General features: G+C 48.8%; 1 protein-coding gene across 1 annotated transcript in view; it reads right to left on the reverse strand.

Moving 5' to 3' along the window:
* MYOM2 (myomesin 2) overlaps positions 1-24,809 on the reverse strand; it is a 76,274-nt gene that overhangs the window by 10,740 nt on the left and 40,725 nt on the right. Inside the window, exons 20-31 of the mRNA XM_008708847.1 lie at positions 24,422-24,536; positions 23,210-23,366; positions 23,018-23,124; positions 20,971-21,015; positions 20,259-20,395; positions 15,450-15,594; positions 15,301-15,360; positions 14,467-14,534; positions 8,726-8,839; positions 8,448-8,535; positions 7,882-7,920; positions 3,467-3,572 (exon numbers count right to left, since the gene is read on the reverse strand). Of these exons, the coding sequence (XP_008707069.1) occupies positions 3,467-3,572; positions 7,882-7,920; positions 8,448-8,535; positions 8,726-8,839; positions 14,467-14,534; positions 15,301-15,360; positions 15,450-15,594; positions 20,259-20,395; positions 20,971-21,015; positions 23,018-23,124; positions 23,210-23,366; positions 24,422-24,536 (1,181 nt within the window). The remainder of the gene's footprint in view (positions 1-3,466; positions 3,573-7,881; positions 7,921-8,447; positions 8,536-8,725; positions 8,840-14,466; positions 14,535-15,300; positions 15,361-15,449; positions 15,595-20,258; positions 20,396-20,970; positions 21,016-23,017; positions 23,125-23,209; positions 23,367-24,421; positions 24,537-24,809) is intronic.

Here is a 24,809-nt window from a genome sequence, read left to right on the forward strand (position 1 = left end):
CCAAGGATAAACACGGACCTGCTGTCCCAGTTGGAAAGTAACAGTTTACTCCTCTCACTCTGGTCAGATGTTCACATGACCTCCATCTGGATTCTGTACACCCCCCCCCATTTAAAGGACAAACACAGATATCAGCAATAATCCCCCAACGTCAGGAGGCATTTGCGTCTGGCTGGAGGAGGCCGTCCTGAGGAATGCCAGCCGCTTACAAGAGTCCCACAAAACAACACAGCCTGCGAAGGGCTTAAACAATCCAGCAGGTTTTACCACTGCCCCGTGATAGCCAAAGTCACGAACATGTGTCGCCCAAGCTTCCGCACAGGTGCGTGAGCGGACAGGAGGGAAGCATCCACTTGGGCATCTGTATCAGGCAGGGAGCCCCGTCGAGGACACTACACCATAGCTAGAGAGCCCCTCCCCGGGGACCGCCCCGCTCAGCTCTTCCCACGAGGGACTGTCCCATTCACCTCGTGACGTGCCAAGTGACCACAGACGTGCTGGGGGGTGCGTGGGAGGCTGTCTGGGGCCTCACACAGAGCCACGTGTCCCTTCCCTCAGCTGCTTCACTAGATTCCAAGGGCACCTCCATGGGAGAACTTTGCCCCAGCTGAATTAGAATACACATTGTGAGACTCAAGGCAGCTGGGGTTTTTTGCCTGAGATTTCCTCGGTGGCAGGGACACCACTAAGCCTTCAGGGGTCACCACTTGCGCTCTGGATGACATATGAATTTCACCTCTGAGCAGGAGGACACAGTCCTTTTTCAGAAGGACGCTTTTGCTAAGTGTCGCTCTCACTCTGAAGAGGTTTGCAGCCCTTTCCTTGGAGGGCCACTTTCACACACCTGGATGGATTCCTCAGCATTTTTACCCAAAGAATAATGTCCTTGCTTATGCTCACACTTTTCCAAATCCTCTTCATCCTCTTTCGATCCCATGCCACCTACTGACACAACGTACTCGGTGTCCACAGTCAAGTCTGCACCCATGACATCCCCGCGTCTGTCAAGGGGCCAGTGAGTCTCCGAGGCGGATTTTATTTCCTATTCTCCTCTGTTTTTCTGTTTCTATAAGAACTTATTTGATAGTCGAATGGTGAAATACAGCCAAACATCATATCTTAGTGACAGCATAACCTCAGATTACAGTTTAATACGGCTTACTTAACAGTCTAGTGGAATAGAGTCCAAGTCATATTTTAGTCCTCAAAGTGCTCAAGAAAGACTCGGCTGGTTGTGGAGCATTTTCTGTTGGGAGAAGAGAACATGTACAAACAAGGCCCCTCTCGGGTCCATGGAGATCTCTGACACTGCCAGCTGCTCTGCCTCACTCTCCTGACCTTTCCATCTGACGCCACGTTATCCATAAGCCTCACGCCTGATCCAAGCCCTGACGTCTCCATCTGTCGGTCTGTCTGTCTGTCATCAACTCCCCCAAGCCTGACACCTCTGAGCAGGGTACTGGTTAGAGTCAGACTAACTGGTAGTTAAATCCTGATCTTTCACTCACTGCTTGTAGGACTTTTAACAAACCGATCACGTTCCTCTGCCTAAACCTCGGTTTCTGCATCTGTACAAGGTGATATTAGCACCGAACTCAGGGCTTTTGTGAAATCACGTGTGTGGTGCGTTTAATGCAGAGTGGCTGTGACCATGACATAGATCTCATGTTAATGCCTGTGCTGATATGTCTACCTCGTGTGTGTGTGTGTGTGCATGCGTGTTCACACGCAGGTGTGTGTGTGTTCACTCAGGTGTGTGCATTCGTGCAGGTGTATGTCGGGTAGGTTTACTCAAGTGTGTGCAATGCACATTCACACAGGTGTGTGCGTGCATTCACACAGGTGTGGGGGGGCATCCAGGCAGGTGTGTGTACGCACACGTGTGCACGTTCATGTAGGTGTGTGTGCACGCGGGTGTGAGTGTGTGCATCCAGACAGGTGTGTGTGTTCATGCAAGTGTGTGCGTACATGTTCACGCAGGTGTGTGCCGTACACGTCCAATCCCTGCACCCCAGCACCTGGCGCAGAGCATGCCGCCCGCTGGGAGGAGTGGAGGAAGGCGCAGCCTCTCCCAGGGATAGCACAGGCTTATGAGGGAATACAGGACACATCTCACAAGCTCACAGGACCGCTGCAGGACAGCATGCCGTCCGGAACAAAACAACCCAGAAAGGGAAGTCATGAATTTTCCTTTTCCAGGGAAGGCTTAATTCAGCTAGAGACATAGATTTTACCCATCTGTCTAAGAAAATACATCCTTATAAAACATTACATCACAAAAATACACCAGAGTTTCCTTCCTTAAGGCTCCTGTTACGGGGCCCTTGACAACAAGACACTGTCTCTAACGCGTAGAATCTTCCTGCAGGATCTGTAATGACCCCCCTGACCCGGGATGCCACGCTGTTAAAAACACAGAGCCAGGAGATGCCACGCACAGACACGCTGAGACTCCAAAATATCTTATTTTGCATTTCTAAATAAAACATCAGAAACAAAAGCATAGCCCATCAAGATTTAAGTAGGAGGAAAAAAAACAATAATATTTACCCTTTTAGCACTTCACACTTTACTCACAAATAGATGCACCTAGACAAATAATGCTTTTAAAACTAAAATAGCCACAACCACAGAATTTGCCTTCTGAAGTGTTAGAGAAACATAATATCTAAAAGCATGATGTGGACACTGAGGGGTACGGTCCACTGAGGAGCTTAAGATGTTGGTATCCTGACATCACTGAAAATATGGGCTAAGAATGTTGCTTGCGACCTCAGGTTGGAGTAGAGATGACCAGAAGATGTGTGCCCTACTCCCCCATCCCAGCCGAAGCTCTGTCCTCTGCGGCTCTGGGGGGCGGGGGGGATCACTGACCTCGGTCCTGTTCGCTCAGAGACCCACAGTTCTGAGCAGCTGCTTTAGGGATACCCTTGGGGTGTGAGTTTGAAAGAGCTGGATCCCAGGGGCCAGGACACAGGAGCTCGCCTGTGTCACCACTATGACTATGGAGTGAACCCCACCCACCTGGAGAAACAGCAGAGCAGCCAACGCAAGACACAGAAAACCTGCTATTTTACAGGGCCTCCTTTTTTTCTTTCTTCTTTTAATTCTGGGCTTATTTTGGCCTTTTTCTTCTTAATCAAGCCAGTGAGGAGCTGACAGATGGGAAATTGGGAGTGTGGTCTCTACACATTATTTTTCCATTAGCTGCCTGCCAGACTGCAGGTAAAATGTGTGTCACCCATTCAGTAAAACGCAGACTTTGCAGAAATGTGTCTCTGGCACCTTCAGGCATTTGTCTTTCCCCTCCTGGAGGTCCTCCCTATTGCCGTGATGGCCCCTGCCCCGGGCCAAGGTTGTCGAGAGGATGGGCAGCTCCATGACACCCAGCCAGGAGTGCGGCGTCCAGCTGTACGTGCTGGGCACTGCCCCATTTGTGGCCACCATCAATCGCACTTACACTTACTTGTGATACCAGTTCGCTTTCATTTCTTCAGTAAAATACTTCAGGAAACACTGAAGTCTTATTCCTTCTTCGGTGCAGAGTACTTTTAGTGGAGAAGCGGATGCCCCTGCAGGAAACAAAACAGACTCAGACCAAGAAAAGCAGCACGGGAGCCGTCAGAATGCAGAGGAGCAACCGCGGGTGTCTCTGCTCTGTCCCGTGGTAAACACAGCCTCACATCTGTATGTTCTGGCCACACGTTCTTCTAACCTTCCCCGTGCCATGTTCATTCACTCCACAAGCATCTGCCAGTGCCAGACGTATCTGAAAACCTCTTTGCTGAATACTGTAAGGCACATATAACTTTAGGAAAAGACTCAACATCTGCCCCTTGGCAGCTTAGCTTAAGAAGAGGAGGAAAACTCTTGCAAACAGCACAGTAAGAATAAATTCTGCATTAATTGGTCTGGAACTTAAATATTGTGGGAGACAGCAAAAGGGAGAGGTTGAGTCAGCAGAAATGACCCAGGAAGGAGTCAAAGCGATGAAAGGCTATCGTCTATCCTCTGAGATGAGTAAAGACTGAATAAGAGGGAAGAAAGCAGGAGAAGCCACAGGCAGTAAGAAAAACCTAGGAAATGAGAAAGTATTTCGTGTGTCTAGAGCAGGAGCTTAGCCTGACTGGACTGGGGCAGGTGGTGGGGGAGGTGAGGGGTCGAGAGGGGAAGTTACAGAGCAGCCTCTTATCTCGGCGAAAGCTCTGAGCTTGAAGCAGAGACTGTTATTAGATACGTAACTACAGAGCACTTATGCGAACTCATGGTACTCCAACACCTAGAAGATACTATTCATAGAATCAGCAAAATAAAAGAAATGATAGGATTGAAACCACTGACAAGGGTGCAGTGGAGAAGGAACTTTTGATCACACCATTTGCTAACTGTGGTAAGCCACCCGAAGACTTCTATACGCATCCTCAAGATACCCACATATTCCACACAGTCCTCATACTTCTGGGAACTCACTCGAAGGAACTATACCTGAATACTGAAAACGGCCTCTTTGTCCGATGATGTACACTGCATAATTATTTATAATGATGAACAACAGTTGCTATTCCTTACGGGGATACAGCAGCTCCATGAAACACGACGTCATTATGAGAAATTGTGGACATAATATCGATACATAAGATGGATAATTATCATAAAATATGTGGCCAAAAAAATAAGAAACAAATTATACTTATTACTTTATGTAAAGAAATAGAAACCAAAATAAAAATGGTTGTGACTGTGGTGTTCTTTGATTTCCATTTACTCTCACACAAGCACGTGTATCAGAAGACTATCCAACAAACACGGTGAAAACCGCTCTCCCCGACGGAGTGATTGGAAGAACTCCTCGAGACGGTGTCTGTGAGCCGGCTCACAGCAGTGTCCCCACATTGCCTCTGTGACCTCGGCTCCTGCTGAAATTCACCCCTCCCCACAAAGACGTGAAGCACGCACAAACCCACATGCAAAGACGAGAGCCATGACAGACCTTTTGAAGGCAGAGAGCGCAGGGGTGAGGGATAGGGGGCTGTGAGAGCAAAGACAGCTGAACTGATGACCAAGCGGAGCGCGAGTCCCCAACTTGGAGGACCAGGGGGAATGGGAGGTGACCAACAGGGAGGTCACTGGAACCCCCATGCAGGGTGCAGAGGTGCCCCATCACCTCCACCTCTGCCGCATCAGTGCACCCCTGCGCCTCGTACCTGAGACCTCGCCCTTCAGAGAGTGTGAACTACAGCAGCTCAGTGGTGGGGGGCAGGAGCTTGGTTAGGGATAGCCGATGCAGCGGGGTGGGCATGTGTCTGCGGCACGGCGGGCTCCCCTGCCCACCCTGCCACACCTGCTCTGCTCACCTCCCACACAGCTGGCCCAACCAGCCCTGCCAGGAAGCACACTGGCGGATAGAAGCAGCCACACTGCCAAGCTGATGGGCGCCCCCCGCACCGTTCCCCTAACACGGCTCACGCAGCTCAGCCAGCCTCTCCCATTGCGTGAACCTTAAAAACCCGGAGTGAGTGGAACTCTGTGAAGGGTCACTGACGCGGATGCGATGGAAGAGGAAGGAAAACCTGGAGGAGGAGAAAGGCCCACAGAGCGAGAAGGACCCGGGGCCTAGGAAGAAGCGGGAATCAGGGGAGAAGAGCAGGTGCCCCCGGGAGGGGCCCTGTGCAGGTGGAACGGGGTCAGGGGCAGACAGAAGGAAGACTCCAGAGGCCACGGGGCAAGGGCCATTCAGCTGGATGGTCTCCGGCAGTGGAGCCCAGAGGGGATTTCAATCCACACATCATTTACACAGATTTTACAGAAAGCTCTTCAGGGGATGGAGTGCTTGTGGCTCCATCCCATTAGGGAGAGGGCTGTTTTAGTAAAGGCAGGAAGAAGGAGAAGGGAGGCAGGCAGGTGCAATCTCACACACAGTGCGGTTCCACGTGGATCCTGTCCATGTGAGACGCGTGCTCGTGGCTTGCCTCCCACATTGACAGTGCATAGCCCTAAATGATGGAGGCTGGCCGGCGACCTGGGGAGCCCCCGAAGGAACATTGTAGGTGCACTTTGAGTTCCTCAAGACCATTGTCTACGAGTGGGCCTCTGAGGTGAGGTCCACACCCCAACACACCCAGGGCGGTGTGGGCATCAATTAGCAAGTCTTCTGGGAGGTGGGTGCCTCCCCCACGGAAAGGAGACACAAGGCAGCACCTAGTGGATGAGCGTGTGAGTGTGTGGGAGTCAGTGAGTGTATGAGTCTGAGTGAATCTGTGTGAGTCTGTGTATGTGAGTGTGAGTCTGTGTGTGTATGTGAGTGTGTGAGAGTATATCCACGTGAGTCTCTGTGAGTGTGTCTATATGTGAATCAATGAGTGTCTGAGTCTGTGTGAACCTGTGTGTGAGTCTGTGTGAGTCTGCGTGTGTGTGAGTGTGTGTGTGTGCGTCAGCACTACAGACACGCTCAGAAGAAGCTGGAGGACGACGGGTGCAGGAGGCCCCCTGCCAGGCCCAAGAACAAAGGCCCCCTCTTCCTGAGAGAGCACAGAGGGACCCTCAGCACTTGGGATGGTGGTCTGTGATGAACACGCAGGTGCTGTAGGAACCCACACGTCGCTCCAAGACAAAAGCAAGACCAACACCCACGACACCAACACACCCCGGGTGGCCCAGAAATGTCCCTGCAGCCTGGGGAGGGGGGCGGTCACTGTGAGGACGGCTGGCACAGCCCGCAAGGCCCTGGCAGGGCAGGCTAGGGCTCGCGGACTCTGGCGCAGGGCGTGGGCCTGCAGGAAGCCTGGTGTGCTACCAACACACGCACATCGGGCACCAGACGGCGCTCGCTGCTGCCCCTCGCATGCGGGCACCTGTCGCGAGCAGGGGCCTAGCCTCTTCAGAGGATAGAGGCTTCACGTATGTGTGGCGGGCAGCCCCGCGTCTGCGCTCAGCACACGGTCCTCCCTGCGCCAGATCAGGGGAAGAGCAGGGGAAGAGCAGGAGAAGATCCATTTCGCACACACACGCTGACTTTGCCAGGACCGCCATCAGCGCCTCCACGGTGCGTGCTACACGGCTCCAAGGGCCTTCACCAAGGGGCTCGGCAGCCGTGAAGGAGCGCTTGGTCCCTTAACTACCATCAAGGCTAAAACTCGTTTAAAATGCGGTTGTGTTTATCTGACCAAGCCAAAGTAGAAATGAGTAAAATCTACCTTGCAGCACCTTGTTTTGAGGAAGCAATGAAAAATAAACACAAGAAGGTTTTCAGAAGAACATCAGAAAGCCCGTGAGAGCCGCAGGGAAGCGTGGTATTGACGTGTGTCACTGCTGGTAGAGCCCTGACCCGGGGCAGAACGCCCGCCACTGGGCCCCGTTCCCACCCCAGTCACCGGCTCTGAAGAGCTAAATTAGGGCATCTCCAGGAAGCCCACAGTAATAAAATGCTGTCATTCTTAGCATAAAACTCTGCCCACGTAGGAGCTATTGTTACTGAATTACTAATCCATCTCTTCGTTCTCACGGTTTCTGTGAAGGGGAAATGGAGAGGAAGAATTTATTTGCAAAACTGAAAAAGGGTTTCATACACATGACGCAGAGCCAGAGGTTTAAAATTCATTATTGCTGCTCAATGCTGGTGATAAAGATGCTGAGAGCAATCACGTACAGAGCGGTCGCCTAAATGAAGCGAAGGCAAGTCGGAAGAATTGGCTAATCAGGAGGTCCACACTGGGTTTCTTTTTAATAAAATTTAGATTCTAAATATAGTGCTGCAAACCCCTTTGGATCAGGGAGCAGCGGGAGGGCTGCCCCAGCCGCCCCTTTGCAGGGCTCAGTTCTCGTCTCAGGAAACGGGGATTTCGGCACCACGCATACCCTGGGAATCAGTAGGCATTTACTTACCACAGACTCTGCTCATTGCCAAAACCATGTCCTCATACACTGAAAGGAAGAAGGGAAATGTATCATTACGATGAATAATTTTATCAGAAGGCAGCATTTTCATGTTTAATTAAATTGATACAGGAAGTCCTGATGTTCATTTGAAAAATGAAACATTAACATGGCAACATTTATCCATAAAAGTCTCCTGTGGGTCATAAATCCCTCTCACCTGTTCACTTTTTACGCAAGGAACAAGAAAATCTTACTCCACATTAATCCAACTATACATTTAATTGAATCACTTCCCCGTTTCAATCATTTTAACTACATTAGTAATGGGAGAAAACGGCTTATGATGATGGACTAAAATGACATTTCCTATAAATGCAAAGTAACACCTCGCATTTTTCTAAAACACTGAAGCAGGTCTGAATGGAAGTAAAGCACAGACCGATCTGCTCCTACTGCGTCACTGCTAAGGGAACAGCGTGTCCAGTCAGGATACAGATCGATGTGCCTTCCTAGCACACCGCATCCTGTTGGCTAACTGGATCTCTTTGGGGAGGACAAAGGTTTTCTTTTACCTTTGCCAGCTATCTCAAGGACAGAGACATCTTGACCTCTCTCGTCTTTCAAGGTTGCCTTATATTCACCAAGGTCCTTCTTTGACAACTGCAAATAAAACATATCCCATACGCATGTAAGATCAATGCCAAGATGGAAAATGTAATAAATGATAATATGCTCCCTTTGCAAACCATGAAAATTCAGGATTAAAAATGGGAACGAATGCAGGATTTACACATTATTCGAAAGACCCGCCTTTGTTGGCCTCCAGCCTGCTCCATGCAACGCCATGTACCTTGGGTATGAGGAGCTGGCAGACTCCCTTCTCCAGATCGGGCAACGCTTCTGTTTTGTACAGAACATCATCCTTCAGCCACTTGAATACTGTCTCTTTCTTGGTGTTTGCCACCTGCAAGGCAGAAATCTTACGGTGAGGATGAGAATCACTCTTGCTTTTAAGAAAAAATCTCTGGGGGGACACACGGGTGCCTCAGTCAGTAAAGCATCTGCGTTCAGCTTAGGTCGTAATCCCACGGTCCCAGGATCGAGTTCCGCTTCAGGCTCCCTGCTCAGTGAGGAGTCTGTGTCTTCCTCTCCCCCTGCTTGTGCTCTCTTTTTCTTTCTCAAATAAATAAATAAAATCTTTAAAAAAGAAAAAAGTCTCTGGATTTTAAATCACAGACTTAAAAAAAAATACCATCAATTTTTATTATAGCCTCAGACAGAGGCTCACGGAAAAGCTGTCCATCCTAATAATGGCAAATGCATTTCTAAATTCCAGCTTCTAAAATAATTAAGCTCTCACCATTGCATAGAGAAGGACAAATCGTCCTAGCCCGTGAAATTAGATAGTGTAAGGAGTTTTTGAGTTATATGAAATGTCAGTCATAAAAACAAGTTGTAAGCAGTGTATTTTAAATTTATAAATAATGGGAAATATTCTTAGAGGGCTATAAAACTGTTTCGTGGCTGCTTTTTTGCCAGTATGACATTTCAAATGTATCTGTATAGAGGGGATAAAACAATAACACCAAATAAGCCCAATGAGAATGGGAACTTTCCTTCTACTAAAATTCCTTACAATTCAATCTGCAACATGAGCTCACATTTGACACTAAGCTTTGCAGAATTCCAGAGATGAGGAAGCATTTTGATTCACACGCTCTGATGTGTACATCCCATGGATGAGAAACAAGCCTGGTTCTTACAGACAGAACGAAACAGCCACAACGGATGATTTGAGACGGATGATTCTGCATTTATACCCCATATGGACTCAGCAAAAGTGATGTCAATGACAAAAAAACGAATTTCAAGCATTCAGACAGTGTGGCCAGTTCTGATCGTGTTGTAGTCAGCAGAGCTCAGAACTCCCGCGTTGGCCCTAAGTCAGTGTCACCAGTGACAGCACCAGAGCACAATCCGCAGGACAGCAGGGGTCCGGAACACACTCCTGCTCACCCTAGCATCTCAGGACAGGGCAGCATGCCCCACGAGTCTACAAATGTTTGCCAAGTGCGTGGACAGAGTGTCCCCTGGACCGGGAGGCGGGAGCTCCGTTCTCAAGTCAGGACCACGAGCTGACAACCAATGGTAAAATGGCTGTAGCCAGACAGTCCAGCAGACGACCTCCTTCCCCTACACTTCAAGATCTTGGTGTCCATTGTTAGTGCCAACCCAACCCTTACGTCCTTTACCTCACTTGAGTGCTGCTTCCCCTTACTCTGGTTTTCCCAGATGTTTTAAATTGCTGGTGTATGAGTGCTAAATACAACCCTTTCCAACAACATCCAATCTCTATTCTCTGAAACTGACATCCTCCATTGGCTTCCTTGTCCCATAGCTGGGGGGTTCTTACGCCCCAGAAGGATCCACTGTCTTTCCTCTATACTCTGCAATTTCTCCCTCCCACTCCTTAAATACAGGCACCAAAAATGTACATAAATACCTAAAAAAGAGAGTAACAAGACCCCCGAGACATGATGTGGCACACGCCTGACTCCGTCTCCAAGAGAGAGTGCCCAGTCCCCATGTCTGCTATATGAGAACTTTCTAGGAGATTTTCTTCTGTGTCTGAATGAAATTTATTTTATGGTAAACCTTTCTTTTAAAAGATGGTTTTATAAATAAGTAAACAAATATATCGTTTTCTGTGAAGTTATATTATGAATGTATAAATTTTCTTGCATAAATTTTCTCCATGTGTTTTGTTATGCAAGTACATTTTAAAAATGTATAAATTTTCTCCATGTGTCTTGTTATGCATGTATATTTTAAAAATCATCTAACATATTACTAAGGGGAAAACTATGTAGAATAACTTAAAGAATCACAGGAGCTAAGGACACAATTATATGAATTAAGTGTGTTAAACTGCAAAATGCTCAAATCTCAGTTACTATGTGTTCAGTTTCTCCAATATCTTTGTTTAAAAACTTTTGACTTGCTTCGGTCAGGGACCCTGAAATACCATCACGTATTTACAGAAGGGCCTGTGGCACTAGGATGATCTCAGGGCGCTCCAGGAAGGAGAATTCCCGTGGGCCGCACGGCTATGTAAGCATGCACTTGATGCCCTACGATCAGAAACAGAGAATGAACCACTGTAAGAGAGCCCCTCTGCCCAGGCTGGCTGCCCGTAGCTGCTGGAGATCTAAAGAACTGATTTTGGCAGCGCTGAGGTCTAAAAACTTGAAGACACACATCTTTTCTGCATATGACAATTATTTGAAAACACTGCTGTCTTTCCCATCCTGTTTCCCGAGTAAACAGCTTATCCTCAGTGATCTTGCGGGGTTTTCCCTGCAAATACCTATGGCGTTTTCATTTGTTGAACAGACCCTTGTAACTTCTGTGTCGGTAAACTTCTTTTATCTTAAAAATGATTTTGTCTCTGAGTCTTCCTTTTAAACACAGTAGGGTAAGAATGATCCAGCAATTGCACTACTGGGCATTTACCCCAAAGATACAGACGTAGTGAAGAGAAGGGCCATATGCACCCCAATGTTCATAGCAGCATTGTCCACAATAGCTAAATCGTGGAAGGAGCCAAGATGCCCTTCAACAGATGACTGGATTGAGAAGATGTGGTCAATATATACAATGGAATATTATTCAGCCATCAAAAAGAACGATTTCTCAGGGCGCCTGGGTGGCACAGTGGTTAAGCGTCTGCCTTCGGCTCAGGGCGTGATCCTGGCGTTATGGGATCGAGCCCCACATCAGGCTCCTCTGCTATGAGCCTGCTTCTTCCTCTCCCGCTCCCCCTGCTTGTGTTCCCTCTCTCGCTGGCTGTCTCTATCTCTGTCAAATAAATAAATAAAATCTTAAAAAAAAAAAAAAGAACGATTTCTCAACATTTGCTGCAACATGGACGGGACTGGAGGAGATAATGCTAAGCAAAATAAGTCAAGCAGAGAAAGACAATTGTCATATGGTTTCACTCATTTATGGAACATAAGAAGTAGGAAGATCGATCGGTAGGAGAAAAAGGGGAAGAAGAAAAGGGGGCAGTAAACAGAAAGGGGAATGAACCATGAGAGACTATGGACTCTGGGAAACAAACTGAGGGCTTCAGAGAGGAGAGGGATGGGGGATTGGGATAGGCTGGTGATGGCTATTAAGGAGGGCACGTATTGCATGGTGCACTGGGTGTTATATGCAAGTAATGAATCATGGAAATTTACATCAAAAACTAGGGATGTACTTACTGTATGATGACTAACATGATAAAAAATTATTATTAAAAAAAAGATTATGTTAATTGATTTTTGAATGTTGAATCAGCCTTGCATACCTGGAATAAATGCGAATTGATCATGGCAAAAAAAAGAAAAGAAAAAAAGAAACTCATTACGAAAAGAAAAATAATTCTAGGTATTTTCCTACAATGAATTTATAACAACCTCAAGTGTGTTAAAAATCAAAACTTTAGCTTCGGTTAATACACACAGAAAAAAGAGATGGATACAGGACATCTAATTAGGACTTCATCACCAACACGAACAATGAGTACAGATGAGCAGGAAAGGTCGATGTAATCATGGCGTCTCAAGGTCTAACTGGCACTAACCCAGGGTGTGCACGGCCCTCCCGTGGCCCCAGACCACCACCCACCACCCGCCTGCACACGACCTTTCCTCAAATCCCCTGTCCCACAGCTATATGCTCCCTAGGCTTCAGGTCAGCGCCCAGCCCATCTCTACACGTTATCCTGGGTCCCTCATCTGACACTCAGTGACACTGAAGAGCTGGCGGCCCAGTGTCCCACCCTACAATGACCCCACTGTCACCCTTATTCTCCTTCCGGCCCCTGTGCACCAGCCCCTCACACTATATTCTTTTTTTTTTTTAAATGATTTTTTTATTATATTGTGTTAGTCACCATACAGTACATCCCCGGATTCCGATGTAAAGTTCGATGCTTCATTAGTTGCGTATAACACCCAGTGCACCATGCAATACGTGCCCTCCTTACTACCCATCACCGGTCTATCCCATTCCCCTACCCCCCTACCCTCTGAGGCCCTCAGTTTGTTTCTCAGAGTCCATAGTCTCTCATGGTTCATTCCCCCTTCTCATTACCCTCCCTTTCTTTATCCCTTTTTTCCCCTACCAATCATCCTCACACTATATTCTTAACCACTCCACTCTCATCTCCTCAGACCAGCCCCTCACACTAAGGTCCTGACCCCATCATCTGCTTCATCTCCTCAGAAGAGCCCCTCGCACTATGGTCCTGACCCCATCGTCCACTCTCATCTCCTCAGAAGAGCCCCTCGCACTATGGTCCTGACCCCATCATCCACTCTCATCTCCTCAGACAGCCCTCACACTATGGTCCTGACCCCATCGTCTACTCTGATCTCCTCAGAAGAGCCCCTCACACTATGGTCCTGACCCCATCGTCCACTCTCATCTCCTCAGACAGCCCTCACACTATGGTCCTGACCCCATCGTCTACTCTGATCTCCTCAGAAGAGCCCCTCACACTATGGTCCTGACCCCATCGTCTACTCTCATTTCCTCAGAAGAGCCCTCGCACTATGGTCCTGACCCCACCGTCCACTCTCATCTCCTCAGACCAGCCCCTCACACTGTGATCCTGACCCCACCGTCCACTCTCATCTCTTTAGACAGCCCTCACACTATGGCTGTTGTAACAGTGCTGCCAGGGACCTGGACGCACAGATAGCCATCTGCGTCCGTGGTTTCAATTCCTCTCTATGCTGAATCCTGCCATGGGGCTCTGCTGAATGTTTGAGGACCTGCTGTATGGTGTCCCACAACGACCACCTTCACAATGTCACAGTTTGGTACTAGCGTCCCACACAGCTATTTCCACATTCAGGCTCTTCGTCCACATTCTGGGTCTCCCTGGAGCAGTCTCCCCCCACCTCACGGACCTATGACATTCTTGGTCTTCCTCCAGTGCTCAGCTCAGAAACCATCACTCAGTTCAAATAATCTGTTTATTTTCTCTTTTACCTACCAGTCTGTTGAGTAGCTTGAGGAACAAAACAATGCATTATTGATCTTCCCCCAGCCTCTCCTACAGCACTGCTCAGGTAGCAGATGCTCCTTAAAATCCGTTCCCCCAAATACAGATTTTTATATTCAGTAGGAACTAATGAGGCTTACTGCATTACTCAATTGTTAGCACAAAAGTTAAGGAGCATCTTATTCCCAAAACTACCTTCTTTCCCTAAAGAAATCGTGTGAGCAGCATGGAAATTACCAGATGAATTTCATTGTGGCATACTTTCCATATGCTCACTTACTAAAAATCTTAAATATTTTAAATTGCCTACTTGAATCTTCTTTTGCATGCCTCCACACTGTCATCTCCTCATGAGGAGCAGAGACAAGCTCTGTAGTCTAACTAGGAAAACGTCCACGAGACTCAAAGTCACACACCGTGGCCAGCACGCTGTGTTTGTTCGCATCCTATGACTGATGGCGGACGACTCCCTGAAAGGTCTCTTGCCGCCCCACGAACGAGAGCTTACCACTCTCTCGTTGGAGCCGAGTCCTCACCTTACAAACAAGTCGAACTTCGCACTCGTCTGTAACATCCCAGTGCAAATACTCAGCAAAATGAGGGCCTGAGGGGGAAAATAGGAGAGACACATTTTTAAAAAACGTAAAGAAAAGGAAAACACACACACACATACACACACACACATATGCTGCCAGTGCCACGGGGAACACGAGCTCATGACAGCTATGCGGAGGCCTGAAGACCCAGCTCAGACTTTGGACAGTGCCCCAGTTTGCAGAGGTGACCGTGGAAAGCCATGTCGCTGTGGGATGACCAGACCACAGAGAGCTGGCAATGTGCGTGTGGACAAGGAAAATGGTGAGGAGAGCAGTTGGCTGACCCTCAGGGTTGTGTGGGGCGTGGCAGGAATAAAATGCGCATCCCTGGGGTGGGTGCGGATTACAGAGCACCTACGGTCATCTGTCATCTGTCACGTGGCCCGGTCATCCAACTGTCTTTCATAAAGGAGAAATGAGGGTCTGAGTTCATCTCCATCTCAGCAGTGAATAGGGGAAATGAGTTAATTAGCAGGTCGGCCACACGGCCTGGCCACCCTGACCGTGTCCTTGACTCAAAATAACAGGAAATACGAGCACGAAACAGTAGATCCTGGGGCTTTTAAAGGAGAAGCAAGACAAAAACACAGGTGAAAATAAATGTAAAGTGCAAAGAACAGAAAAATACTCAAGTTTCTACAGATGAGAAACAGTCTAACTTCATGATCATTTAAAACAGCATCTACAGCCATTCGGCATTGAGCCAAATTTGCCATAAACAAACATTCGAATGCTGAGTCCGCTCGGCTCCTGGGGGGTGAGTCCAGTACCTACCTTGCTTCCTGAGGAATTCCTTTCTTTGAAATTCAGCCTCGTCTAGGACAGCCTTGAACGCTAAAGTCAATATTCAAAGGAAAAGAAATCAAAGATGATTGTCTCTGTGTAGTCAAAACAATTTTCAAACAATTCGCAGGAGAGCGTACCGTCTCCAATGAGAACCAGTGAAGACTGATTCTTGGCTTTTCCGTCGTGAATCTGCACGGTGTAGGTGCCTTCATTCTCAGTAGTAAATCGATCCATGACCATCTCAATAATGCCAGTTGCTTTGTCACATTTCATTCTGTGTTTCTGGAAGCAATGGCGGAAGCAGAGAATTAATGCTACGGTGAAACTCCTTCTCCCAGTTTTATCTATGACTTTGACAATTGCATCAACCACTACACCCCAAGGGACTCTGACATATACAAAAACGCAAAATGAGATTGTACCCATGAAACCTCTCAGTGAATCACGCATGAACCAAGGGACACACGCACCCACTTGGTGATGCAGCCCCGTTCTGTGCGGGAGCTGCCTCCTCCAGGAAGGCTCCAGCAGGGACTACACACACCCAAGAACAAGCATCTAGCACAAGACCATTAAGGATGTGGGGGAAAAACGAAACGGTGTGTGTGTCCGCATACCCCACACAGATCACAAAACACAGGTGGCCGGCAACAATCAACCATCAAGCACCATGTTGTCTGCAGCTCTGAGGACTCAGAACCATGGCTTCAAGGCCGCTGCATGGACCAGGGCCACAGAAGCTGGTTGTCAGGTGTGCAAAGATATTTTGGAAGAGGATGCAGGAGCTCTGCGTGCATAAGCAAGTCTGGCACTTCGTGCTCCCCTCACTCCTGAGGTCACAGTTTGGCGCAGCCTCTCACAGCCCCCCCCCACATCGTTCCCTCCAGACTAGCACAGGGAGGACCTAATGGGAACTGCCCTTGGACTTGGCTGGGTGCCTTTTCTGTAGCATCCCTGCTGCTCATGCCCCCCCGTTCGGGGGCAGACCTCACCCCAGTCCAACTGTCCACCCATTCTCTCCATCGTGCTGGATGGTGAGGCCTTCAGAACTCAGACTGTCCTCACCCTTTCCACCCAGCACCTGTGCGCCCCGTAGGCGGTAAACACCAAATAAACGTGTGTGGGATTCTCGCTGAAAAGCTCATTTCACCGTCCATGGCGCTCCACTGGCTGTGGTCCCCGACCACCGCACTGTAGTTTCCTACCAACAACATCTGGTTGGGGACACTTCCCCGCACCACCCAGCCCATCCAAAGCTCAGCTCTCTCTCACACTCCACTCTCCTCGTTTGTGAAGAGCTCACAGACACCAAAATGTTTTATGGCAGCTAATGGACTATGCCTTCTTCCAGCCTTGGACAAGACGATATCTGAAATGAAGCAGGGGCCATGGGGGCAGAAGGACCACATCCAAAGAATGAGTCATCTCAAAGTCAGGGAATGGTGCATGCAGAGGCCCCGGGGCTCAGGATTCTTCTCTCCAGTGACTGCTCATGATGCCTGTGGTGACCCACAGGATGCGCCCTGCAAGCTCCCCTTCTCCCTGTGAGCCCCTCAGGGGGTCCGGCAGGGTCTTCCCAACCTGAACCCTGATCTCAGCCCTGCAGGGGGGAGACCCAGGGAGCAGGTTGAGCAGAACAAACACCAGCCATCTGTGGTTGGCAGCAAGGAAAGCAGGGTCACCCCAGGGAAACTCCATTAGTCCTCGGAAAGCACACTCTGTCTAGAACACTCCCCTTACTAAGAATTTAGAAAGAATGTCTATCTGCAGGTGACCTTACGGAAAGTCTGTCCACAGTGCGAGAGAACAGTGCTCATTCTCTGATGAACGCTCTTCCCATGGCGCTCTCNTATCTCAGAGCTCACATTCAGAGTTCAGCGTTTCAAATGCAGCTGTTGCAACAGCGTTCAGAACATGGGTATGAGCAAAAGAGCCACTCTGTCCAGTTCGTCTGTGAGTTCACCTCCCCGAGCATCTGGCACCATTTCTAAACTCTTTTGCCTGACCTGGAAGGCTCCTGACGTCTCTTCTGACTGCACGTCCCCCTCCTCCGGCTGCTGGCACATGTCTGTCCCTTCGCCAGCACTCAGCACGGGCAGCAGGGCTGGCCTGGCCTTCTGTCTGTCCCCCCAGACTCACCTTGGGCACCCCTGCTCCCGAAACCCTCCTCACCGCTTCAGCCCTCCCAGCTGCTGTCTCTGGGCTCAGACACCCTTGCGGGACTGTTTGAAGTCCGGGATATCACTGTCTCCGTGAGCCGATTCGGCAGCTCTAGGAGGCAGGCTCACTTCCCACATGAGGGTCCCTGCCGTTTGGCTGGTTCTGGGAGACAGTATTAAGGAGGGCACGTATTGCAATGAGCACTGGGTGTTATATGCAAACAACGAATCATGGAACACTACACCAAAAACTAATGATGTACTGTATGGTGACTAACATAACATAATGGAAAGAAAGAAAAGAAAGAAAAGAAAAGAAAAGAAAAGAAAAGAAAAGAAGGAAGGAAGGAAGGAAGGAAGGAAGGAAGGAAGGAAGGAAGGAAAGAAAGAAAGAAAGAAGGAAAAAAGAAAGAAAGAAAGAAAGAAAGAAAGAAAGAAAGAAAGAAAGAAAGAAAGAAAGAAAGAAAAAGAGGGAGGGAAGGAGGGAGGGAGGGAGAGAGAGAAGGAAGGAAGGAAAGAGAGAAAGAGAGAAAGAAAGAAAGAAAGAAAGAAAGAAAGAAAGAAAGAAAGAAAGAAAGAAAGAAAATTATTTGTAAAATATATCCACGGGGAGAGGAGGATGACTACCAACTTCTCAACAGTCAACCATGATACTTCCAGTCCTGCCCAATCAAATATGACGCTGAGGTTTTAAGTGAATAAAACCCACTCCCTGGCCTTGACTTTCAGCAAACAGAAACAAAATCACCTTCACGGTTAGAAATTCCAATGTGGTTTCACACAGAGCATGCTTGTATAAGGTCACTCAGACTGCGTCTGGATGGGAACCTGAGCCAGGAACTTGGTCTGAGGGACACGATGGAGAGAGACAAATGAACGTGGCCTCAGCTCATTTTCTGAGAGGGAGGTCACTGAGAAACAGTCCCGATCACAGAACGTGGAGACCACGTCTCCTCCGGGCAGACTGGCGGCGGCGGAGGAGGGAGACAGGCAGGGACGGAAGAAGGACACCTGCACGGGTGGAGCTCGCTGGCCTGCTCCATTGTTCTGAGTATTTACTTTTGAATACTGGGAGCAAATTTCAAATCAGTGAGACAAAGCCCTGTTCTTGTTTGTCCGACACCACGCTCACTTCCAGCCCCTGCAAGGAGAAGCCTCCAATAGCCGGCCCCACTAGGTCTGAGAAGTAAGAACGCAGGACTCTCACCAACCGGATTCTTCGCGATACAGTAGCTTTTCCCGTTCTCTCAGCTACTGCACTGCGGTGTGTGGGCAGGTTTTAGAAATTAATTAGGCTTCTGGCGATCACCATTATGCAGCAAGATGAAGTTCAATGGTTTTATGGGTGCCGTAAATACAGGCTTTTATGTGACTCACACAAAATAACATCAATCTGCCCCCCGGAAAAGTCACCTGTGGATTGCTAATTAACAAGTGAAATAGTGCAGCCCTATCCCAAAAGATTAGCCACGTAGCAAAGACATCAGCTTTTAAAGCAAGCTCTATGCAGCAGGTAGGAAATGTTAATCAAAAGGTGTTCTACAAATAAAGTGCAATTACACTAAATTCTTTTTCATCTCCTAGCACGGTCTCTGCTCAAAGAGAATTTCTCCAAGTCTTTGATCATGCGGTATACTCTTCTCCCAGGGACAGAATGTATACTGCTGGCTTTTCTGCAGCCAGGAGGAAAATGCCTGCTGTCTACTCATCAGCCACTCCTCCCACCTGCACGCCTCTTAAAGTACGTCACTGTCTCTCAAGGGTAAGAAAAATCGCATGATCTTTTTCCACTCCAGATTTCTGCCTGACACCTGTTCAACTATCCAGGTAAACATTACCAAACACCTATGGAACACAAAGCCTGGACTAGGGATGAGGGGCCCAGTTCAGCGACACGGTAAGCGGGCACTGCGTGGCCTGGGTGATTCCTACATGTCAACCATTCCATGAACGTGTGTCCAGCACACACGGATGAGGGGTCTGAAGTCAACAGGATGCTAAAGATACTGATGACACCACATACTGAGTCCCAGGGGAAAAGAGCACAGGAGGTGAAGACCCCTTGCTCTCCATTCAACAGTAAAGAAAGGACCCATCAAGCACGTTTTCGTTCAGCTGGAAATTACAGCAGGTGTGCTAGAATTATCAGACAAGAAGAAATACGTTGAAGCATACTCAATGTTCCGCAGCCAAAAAAAGGAATATTTATAACAATTGTAGGATTCTCCGCATACAGTTAAAAGCAGAACAACAGCAAAAGCATTTGTATCATAGCATTCTATACATTGTTGGCGGTTGGCTGTGCTTTGCCCAGATTCGCCATTAAAGAAAGCAGCTTAAAAGGTTAGGGAAGGTGTAGAAACAGATTTCACCATGGAAGCCTTCCATGAGAAGCTCTCAGTGGGAGGGGGGCCCATGGATAGTGGGGTAAAAATACATGCCTTCAAATCCAGGGTCAAGAATAAATAGGTGTGTCCATCAAGGATATTCCCATGCCCCCCGTGTCACCTGAACCTTTTCCTAGCACCAGGCTCAATGTCTCTAAAACAAAGCTGGCCTCTGTTCAGTTCTAGCAGGCTTGGATTTCAAGGACTCCTGATCTCTCATCTAACCCAGACCAGTCTCTGAACATCCCAAGAATCAACCATCACGTGTTCATCTCACCAACCCACTACACCCCAATTTCTGCAGCTCAAAAGGGGATGAAAACATGCGCAAAATATTGACCCGAAGTCACTGACCTACCCGGCCTCCTCAAAGCCAGAGATCGCTTGCACATGAACTCACCTCACTGTCAGAGACTTCTCTGTCATTAATAATGAATCGGTAGCTGGCGTCTGGTGATAAGTGCTCAGCCTGGAGCCAGAAGCGAACCTGGCCCTTATCAAAAATCTCATAAGCTAATTCTGATTTCAGAGGAATTGCTACAGGAAGAAAAGAAATCGAAAGTCAATAATGCATGAATCGTTGTGAGAGAGAATAGCTGCATATTGGAGGAAAATATCAATCCTGGTTATTAAATTTTTTGAGGATGTGAAACCCTGGAGTGTTGAATTGGATTATGAACACCAAAAAATAAAAATAAAACCCCAGGTTAGCCTGTTGTTGCAGGTAAAGCCCCGTGCCACGTGAGCCGTGTGTGCACACTCCTGTCTCTCCCCGTGGATCCCGTGGATCCCGTGGCACGCCCCCACGTGACCTTTCTGTATTCAATGTAACTCAGTAACCAAAAACTCCACCTGATCGACTTGCTTGGATTAGGGTCAGCTACACTAAACCCCAAATTCAAAACTCTCTCCATGCAATAAAAATTGCTACAAGTTGCATTATCAACTCGTATCTGCTTCCAATAAACAGGTGACAAGCCTGGAAACTGGTTGCATAAAATGAAACGGTCCGTTCCCCAAAGCGCTCCTTGGTGAGCTCCATGCCTTAATAAGCAGGGCCCTCCCCGGCTTGCTGTCTGCCTGCAAACAGACAGGGTCCCACGCTTACTTACTGGGATTCTTGATTTCGTTGCTCAGTGCCACCAAACGTTCAAGCTCTAAAATTAAGAAAAATACGGGCATTGATTTTCACCTGTACATTCAGAAGTTTGCAAAGAATTGCAAGGCTAACCCCAAGCAGAGATCTGACACCACCAAGATTTAATCTGTACTTGAATAAGAAACATGAACTAGAAGAGAAGAGGCACATAGGAGTTAAACCACCTTTGAATACTCTCTTCAGCCGAGATCCTCCCGGTATAATAACCCTGCCTTGAAGGGGAGGGGTGGTGGGGCGCATGAGGGCAAAGCCCTGGGAACAGTGGGGCTGGGGGCGGGGGCAGGATTTGCATGGAGGAGCTTTAAAGACACCCACTTCCAGACCCTCGAATTCCATACAAACTCCTTCCTAATACCGATCTGGCGCTGAGAGTATGCGGGTAGTCTGTGATTTTCCTTCCCCTTGCAAGATGTCCTTCAAAATGCTTCGCCCACCCAGGATTTCACTGTGACGTGTTACTGTCACAAGTTAAAAATAAGAATATAAATATAAATATAAATACAAATGCATCCTGAAAGCATCCCAAGACCAAGCTAAGAAAAACTGAAGGTTCTAAGCCATTTCTTTCCCCCTTCCTTCCTTTGTAATTAGAATTTAGAAAAGAGATCATGGTCACGAAAGTATGTATGAATATGCTTACTTGAACTGAAAAATGAAGTCAGACTTTCCTGACTGGGTGATTGGCTTGACTTCCTACCAATACGTCTAATGGTAGGAATTTCCATAAATCAAATGAGCTAAATCTGTAGTGCCAAGGTTTTATCTAAAAGATTTTTTAAAGACCCCATACATTATAAAACATACTAGAAGTTTTCATCCTTTGTAACTATTTAAAATTAAAGTGAAAATGTCATCTACAAACTTAAAACTGGTGCAGAGAAGCAGAACGCTGTTCAGGATTATTTAAGGATGTGAGTTAAACACTGTTGGAAGAGCACCGAATTAAGGTCAGGAAAAGGCAGCTTAAAAGGCACCCGTCGCAGACTCAGGATCTGCTCCGGCCCGTCTCTGGCCATGAGCAGCCAGAGGACCCCGGCCAGCAGATTCCACACGGGCCCCTCGGCCGTCCTCCTGCTATATCTTGTTATATGTGCACGAGCTTCCCCAGGTTTACCCAGCATCTGCATCAGCCCTGCTCGGGCCTGGGCCATCGGCACGGGGCCTCCCAGCCTGAGTCCATGCCTCTCCTCCCTGCCCACGCTGGACGGCCATCCAGAGTCAGGTGTCCTCGGGATCACAGCCTCAGCCTGCCACCAGCCAGCTTGCCCATGGGGAACTTCGGGTTCTGCTCCCCAGGCACCAGGCCTCCCAGACGACCCCACATCTTAACAGAGGACCCTCGGACACTCAACAGCTCTAGAGACCCAGAGAACCCTGGACAGCTGACCATGCTGTCCAGCACGACGGGGCTCACTCCGTGTCACTGTGAGGCTAACCCGGACTGTAGGTCGGGTCCACAAGCACTGGACACAAATAATTATAATCCCCGGAAGCACAGGGCTCCCCAGCTATGAACAGACTTTTCTTTCTGCCATCTCCGATTTGTAAGAGAGCAAGAGATTTTGACTATGCCGGTTGAATCTTATTTCACACACAGAAAATATATATTTTTTTTCTTTTACCATCCTGACTATGTAGTGTTGGAAGGAAAGGGAGGGTCTCCCATCGGTGTGTCTCGCATTAACCTCATGGTCTTCTTTGCTAATAGGCTACTCCCTGCTTGCCAAGCTACTGAAATGTAGCTAGAACCCAACTTTAAAAGTACAAGGGGGAGCTCGAGAAGCCACAGGTCCTGGACCAGCAATTTAGGTGCTGGACAGAGTACGAACTCTGGAGAGTTTGTTTAACGTCTAAGGGAATGTTGCTTCTGTGAACACTCCTCACCCCAGCCTCCCACGAACACATACCCGTTTTCTAAGCAAGCAAGGCTTTTCTACGTTAGTGTCAATCTTTCAGTGCCATATACCAAAGCAGGCGAGCCTCCGTCGTGTAGACATTACCTTCTTCGTCCAAGGTGAAACTGGAGGACACTCCGTCTGTGTCACTCACAGACACCGAGTAAGTTCCCAAATCCCCTTTATCCGGGTTTTTAAAGTACAGCTTCGAGCTGAAAGAGAACCATGGGACACGTTACTGTTTGTGTCTGTCTGCATCCCCAGTGGTCCCAGGGGCCGGCCCCCGAGGGGACTTACTGGTCTCCCACCGTCTCGATCCTGAACTTCTGGTCATCCGCAACCTCCTCGTAGGCTTTGCACCACGTGAACTGGGAGGCGTCTGTCATTTCCTGGCAGTCAAAGCTCAGGTAGATATTGCCTTCCTCGTCCACGCCAGCGCTGATCTCCTTCGTGCCTGCAGAGCAAGGGGACAGCGCGGCGTCTCAGGAAAGCCGTGTCCTCCATATGCGGATTCTGTGTTTGGAGGTGGCGGCCTGGTTTACACCAAATCATCTGCTTCCCCTGCATGGTCACCTAGGACACCGAGTCGGACCCACGGGAGGGCAAATGGCTCCAGGAGCAGGTGGAGGGCAGAGTGGACAGGGTTTTAGGTTGTCACCTCTCTGTCCGTTCCCTTCTCTGCATCCAGTCCTGCCGTGGAGAATGTGTCGGCCATAAAGACCCTCCTTCTCCCTGAGATCTGACCCCTGGCCACTGCGAGGGCCCCGGGCACCCCCTGATATCACCATACGCGGGCTCCTCCCTCCGTCCTTCTTCCATAGGGGGCGGGAAGGGGACCTGCTTGCTCCTTCTGACCAGGTGGACACCCGGCCCCACACAGGCCTGTCAATCTGCCCCTGAGGAAGTAGGGAGGGGGGACATGGGGGGGACGCATGGGCCTGGGCAGGTACAGACACTGTCGGTTACTGCAAAGACAGAGAAGCACAGAGCGCCAGGTGGCAGAGGACATGAAGCCAGTCCCCAGAAAGAGGAGCGACGCAGGGAGACGACATGGTCTCCCGGTTCGCAGATGCAACACTCCTTTCCCACGTTCCCTGTGAGCTGACCTCGCCCTCAGAAGCACTTCCCGCTGACACCCCCTCCGTGGGCCTTTGCCACTTGCCACCAAGAGTGTTACCAATGGCTTTCTGACTCCCCGTCAAAATTCAGCAGTAACATGAAAGACCATCATCATCCCCACATGCAGCTTTACTGCTCCAAATACAGATCCCCACCAACTGTGCACCATGGCCTCGGGGACTCCAATCCAATGCAGGGGTGCTGGGGCCATGCAGGGCTGGAGGGATGGCCTGTTCTGTCTGCTGCTCAACACCATCAACAACACGGCAGGACTTGCCTTCCCTGCATTCACACACACACACACACACACAGAACACACACGCCCTCCCTCTGCACCCTGGCTCCTTGCAGCCTCCCGCCGTCCTGGGCAGCCAAGCAGTCACCTCTCACCTGGTCGGGCCTCCACGAGCACCGGCTCAGACGTGTCCGATGGCCTTCCCACCCCGCTGGCATTCACGGCCCGGACCCTGAACACGTAGGTCTTGCCCTGGTGCAGGTCACAGACCTTAGAAAGACAGAGAAAATGTCACATGGGAATTGATAAATGAAAAGGACTTTTTATTTTTCCACATTTTACTATGAGCATGTTTTTTTTTCCCCCAGCTGTAAGATCTATGCACAGTGAGCTGGAAAAGCAGGAGGCAAGACAGACTCACAATCATTCACAATCTGACTTTGCAAGAAGAAACAGACTCTCTTCAATTTTGAGATCTGCCTTTTCTCTTTGCATATTTCAAAGCAGAATTAAAATCATATATCCAATTTGCAACCTGGTGTT

This window comes from Ursus maritimus, unplaced genomic scaffold (assembly GCF_017311325.1).
Source record: "Ursus maritimus isolate PB19 unplaced genomic scaffold, ASM1731132v1 scaffold_28, whole genome shotgun sequence".
NCBI lineage: Eukaryota > Metazoa > Chordata > Mammalia > Carnivora > Ursidae > Ursus > Ursus maritimus.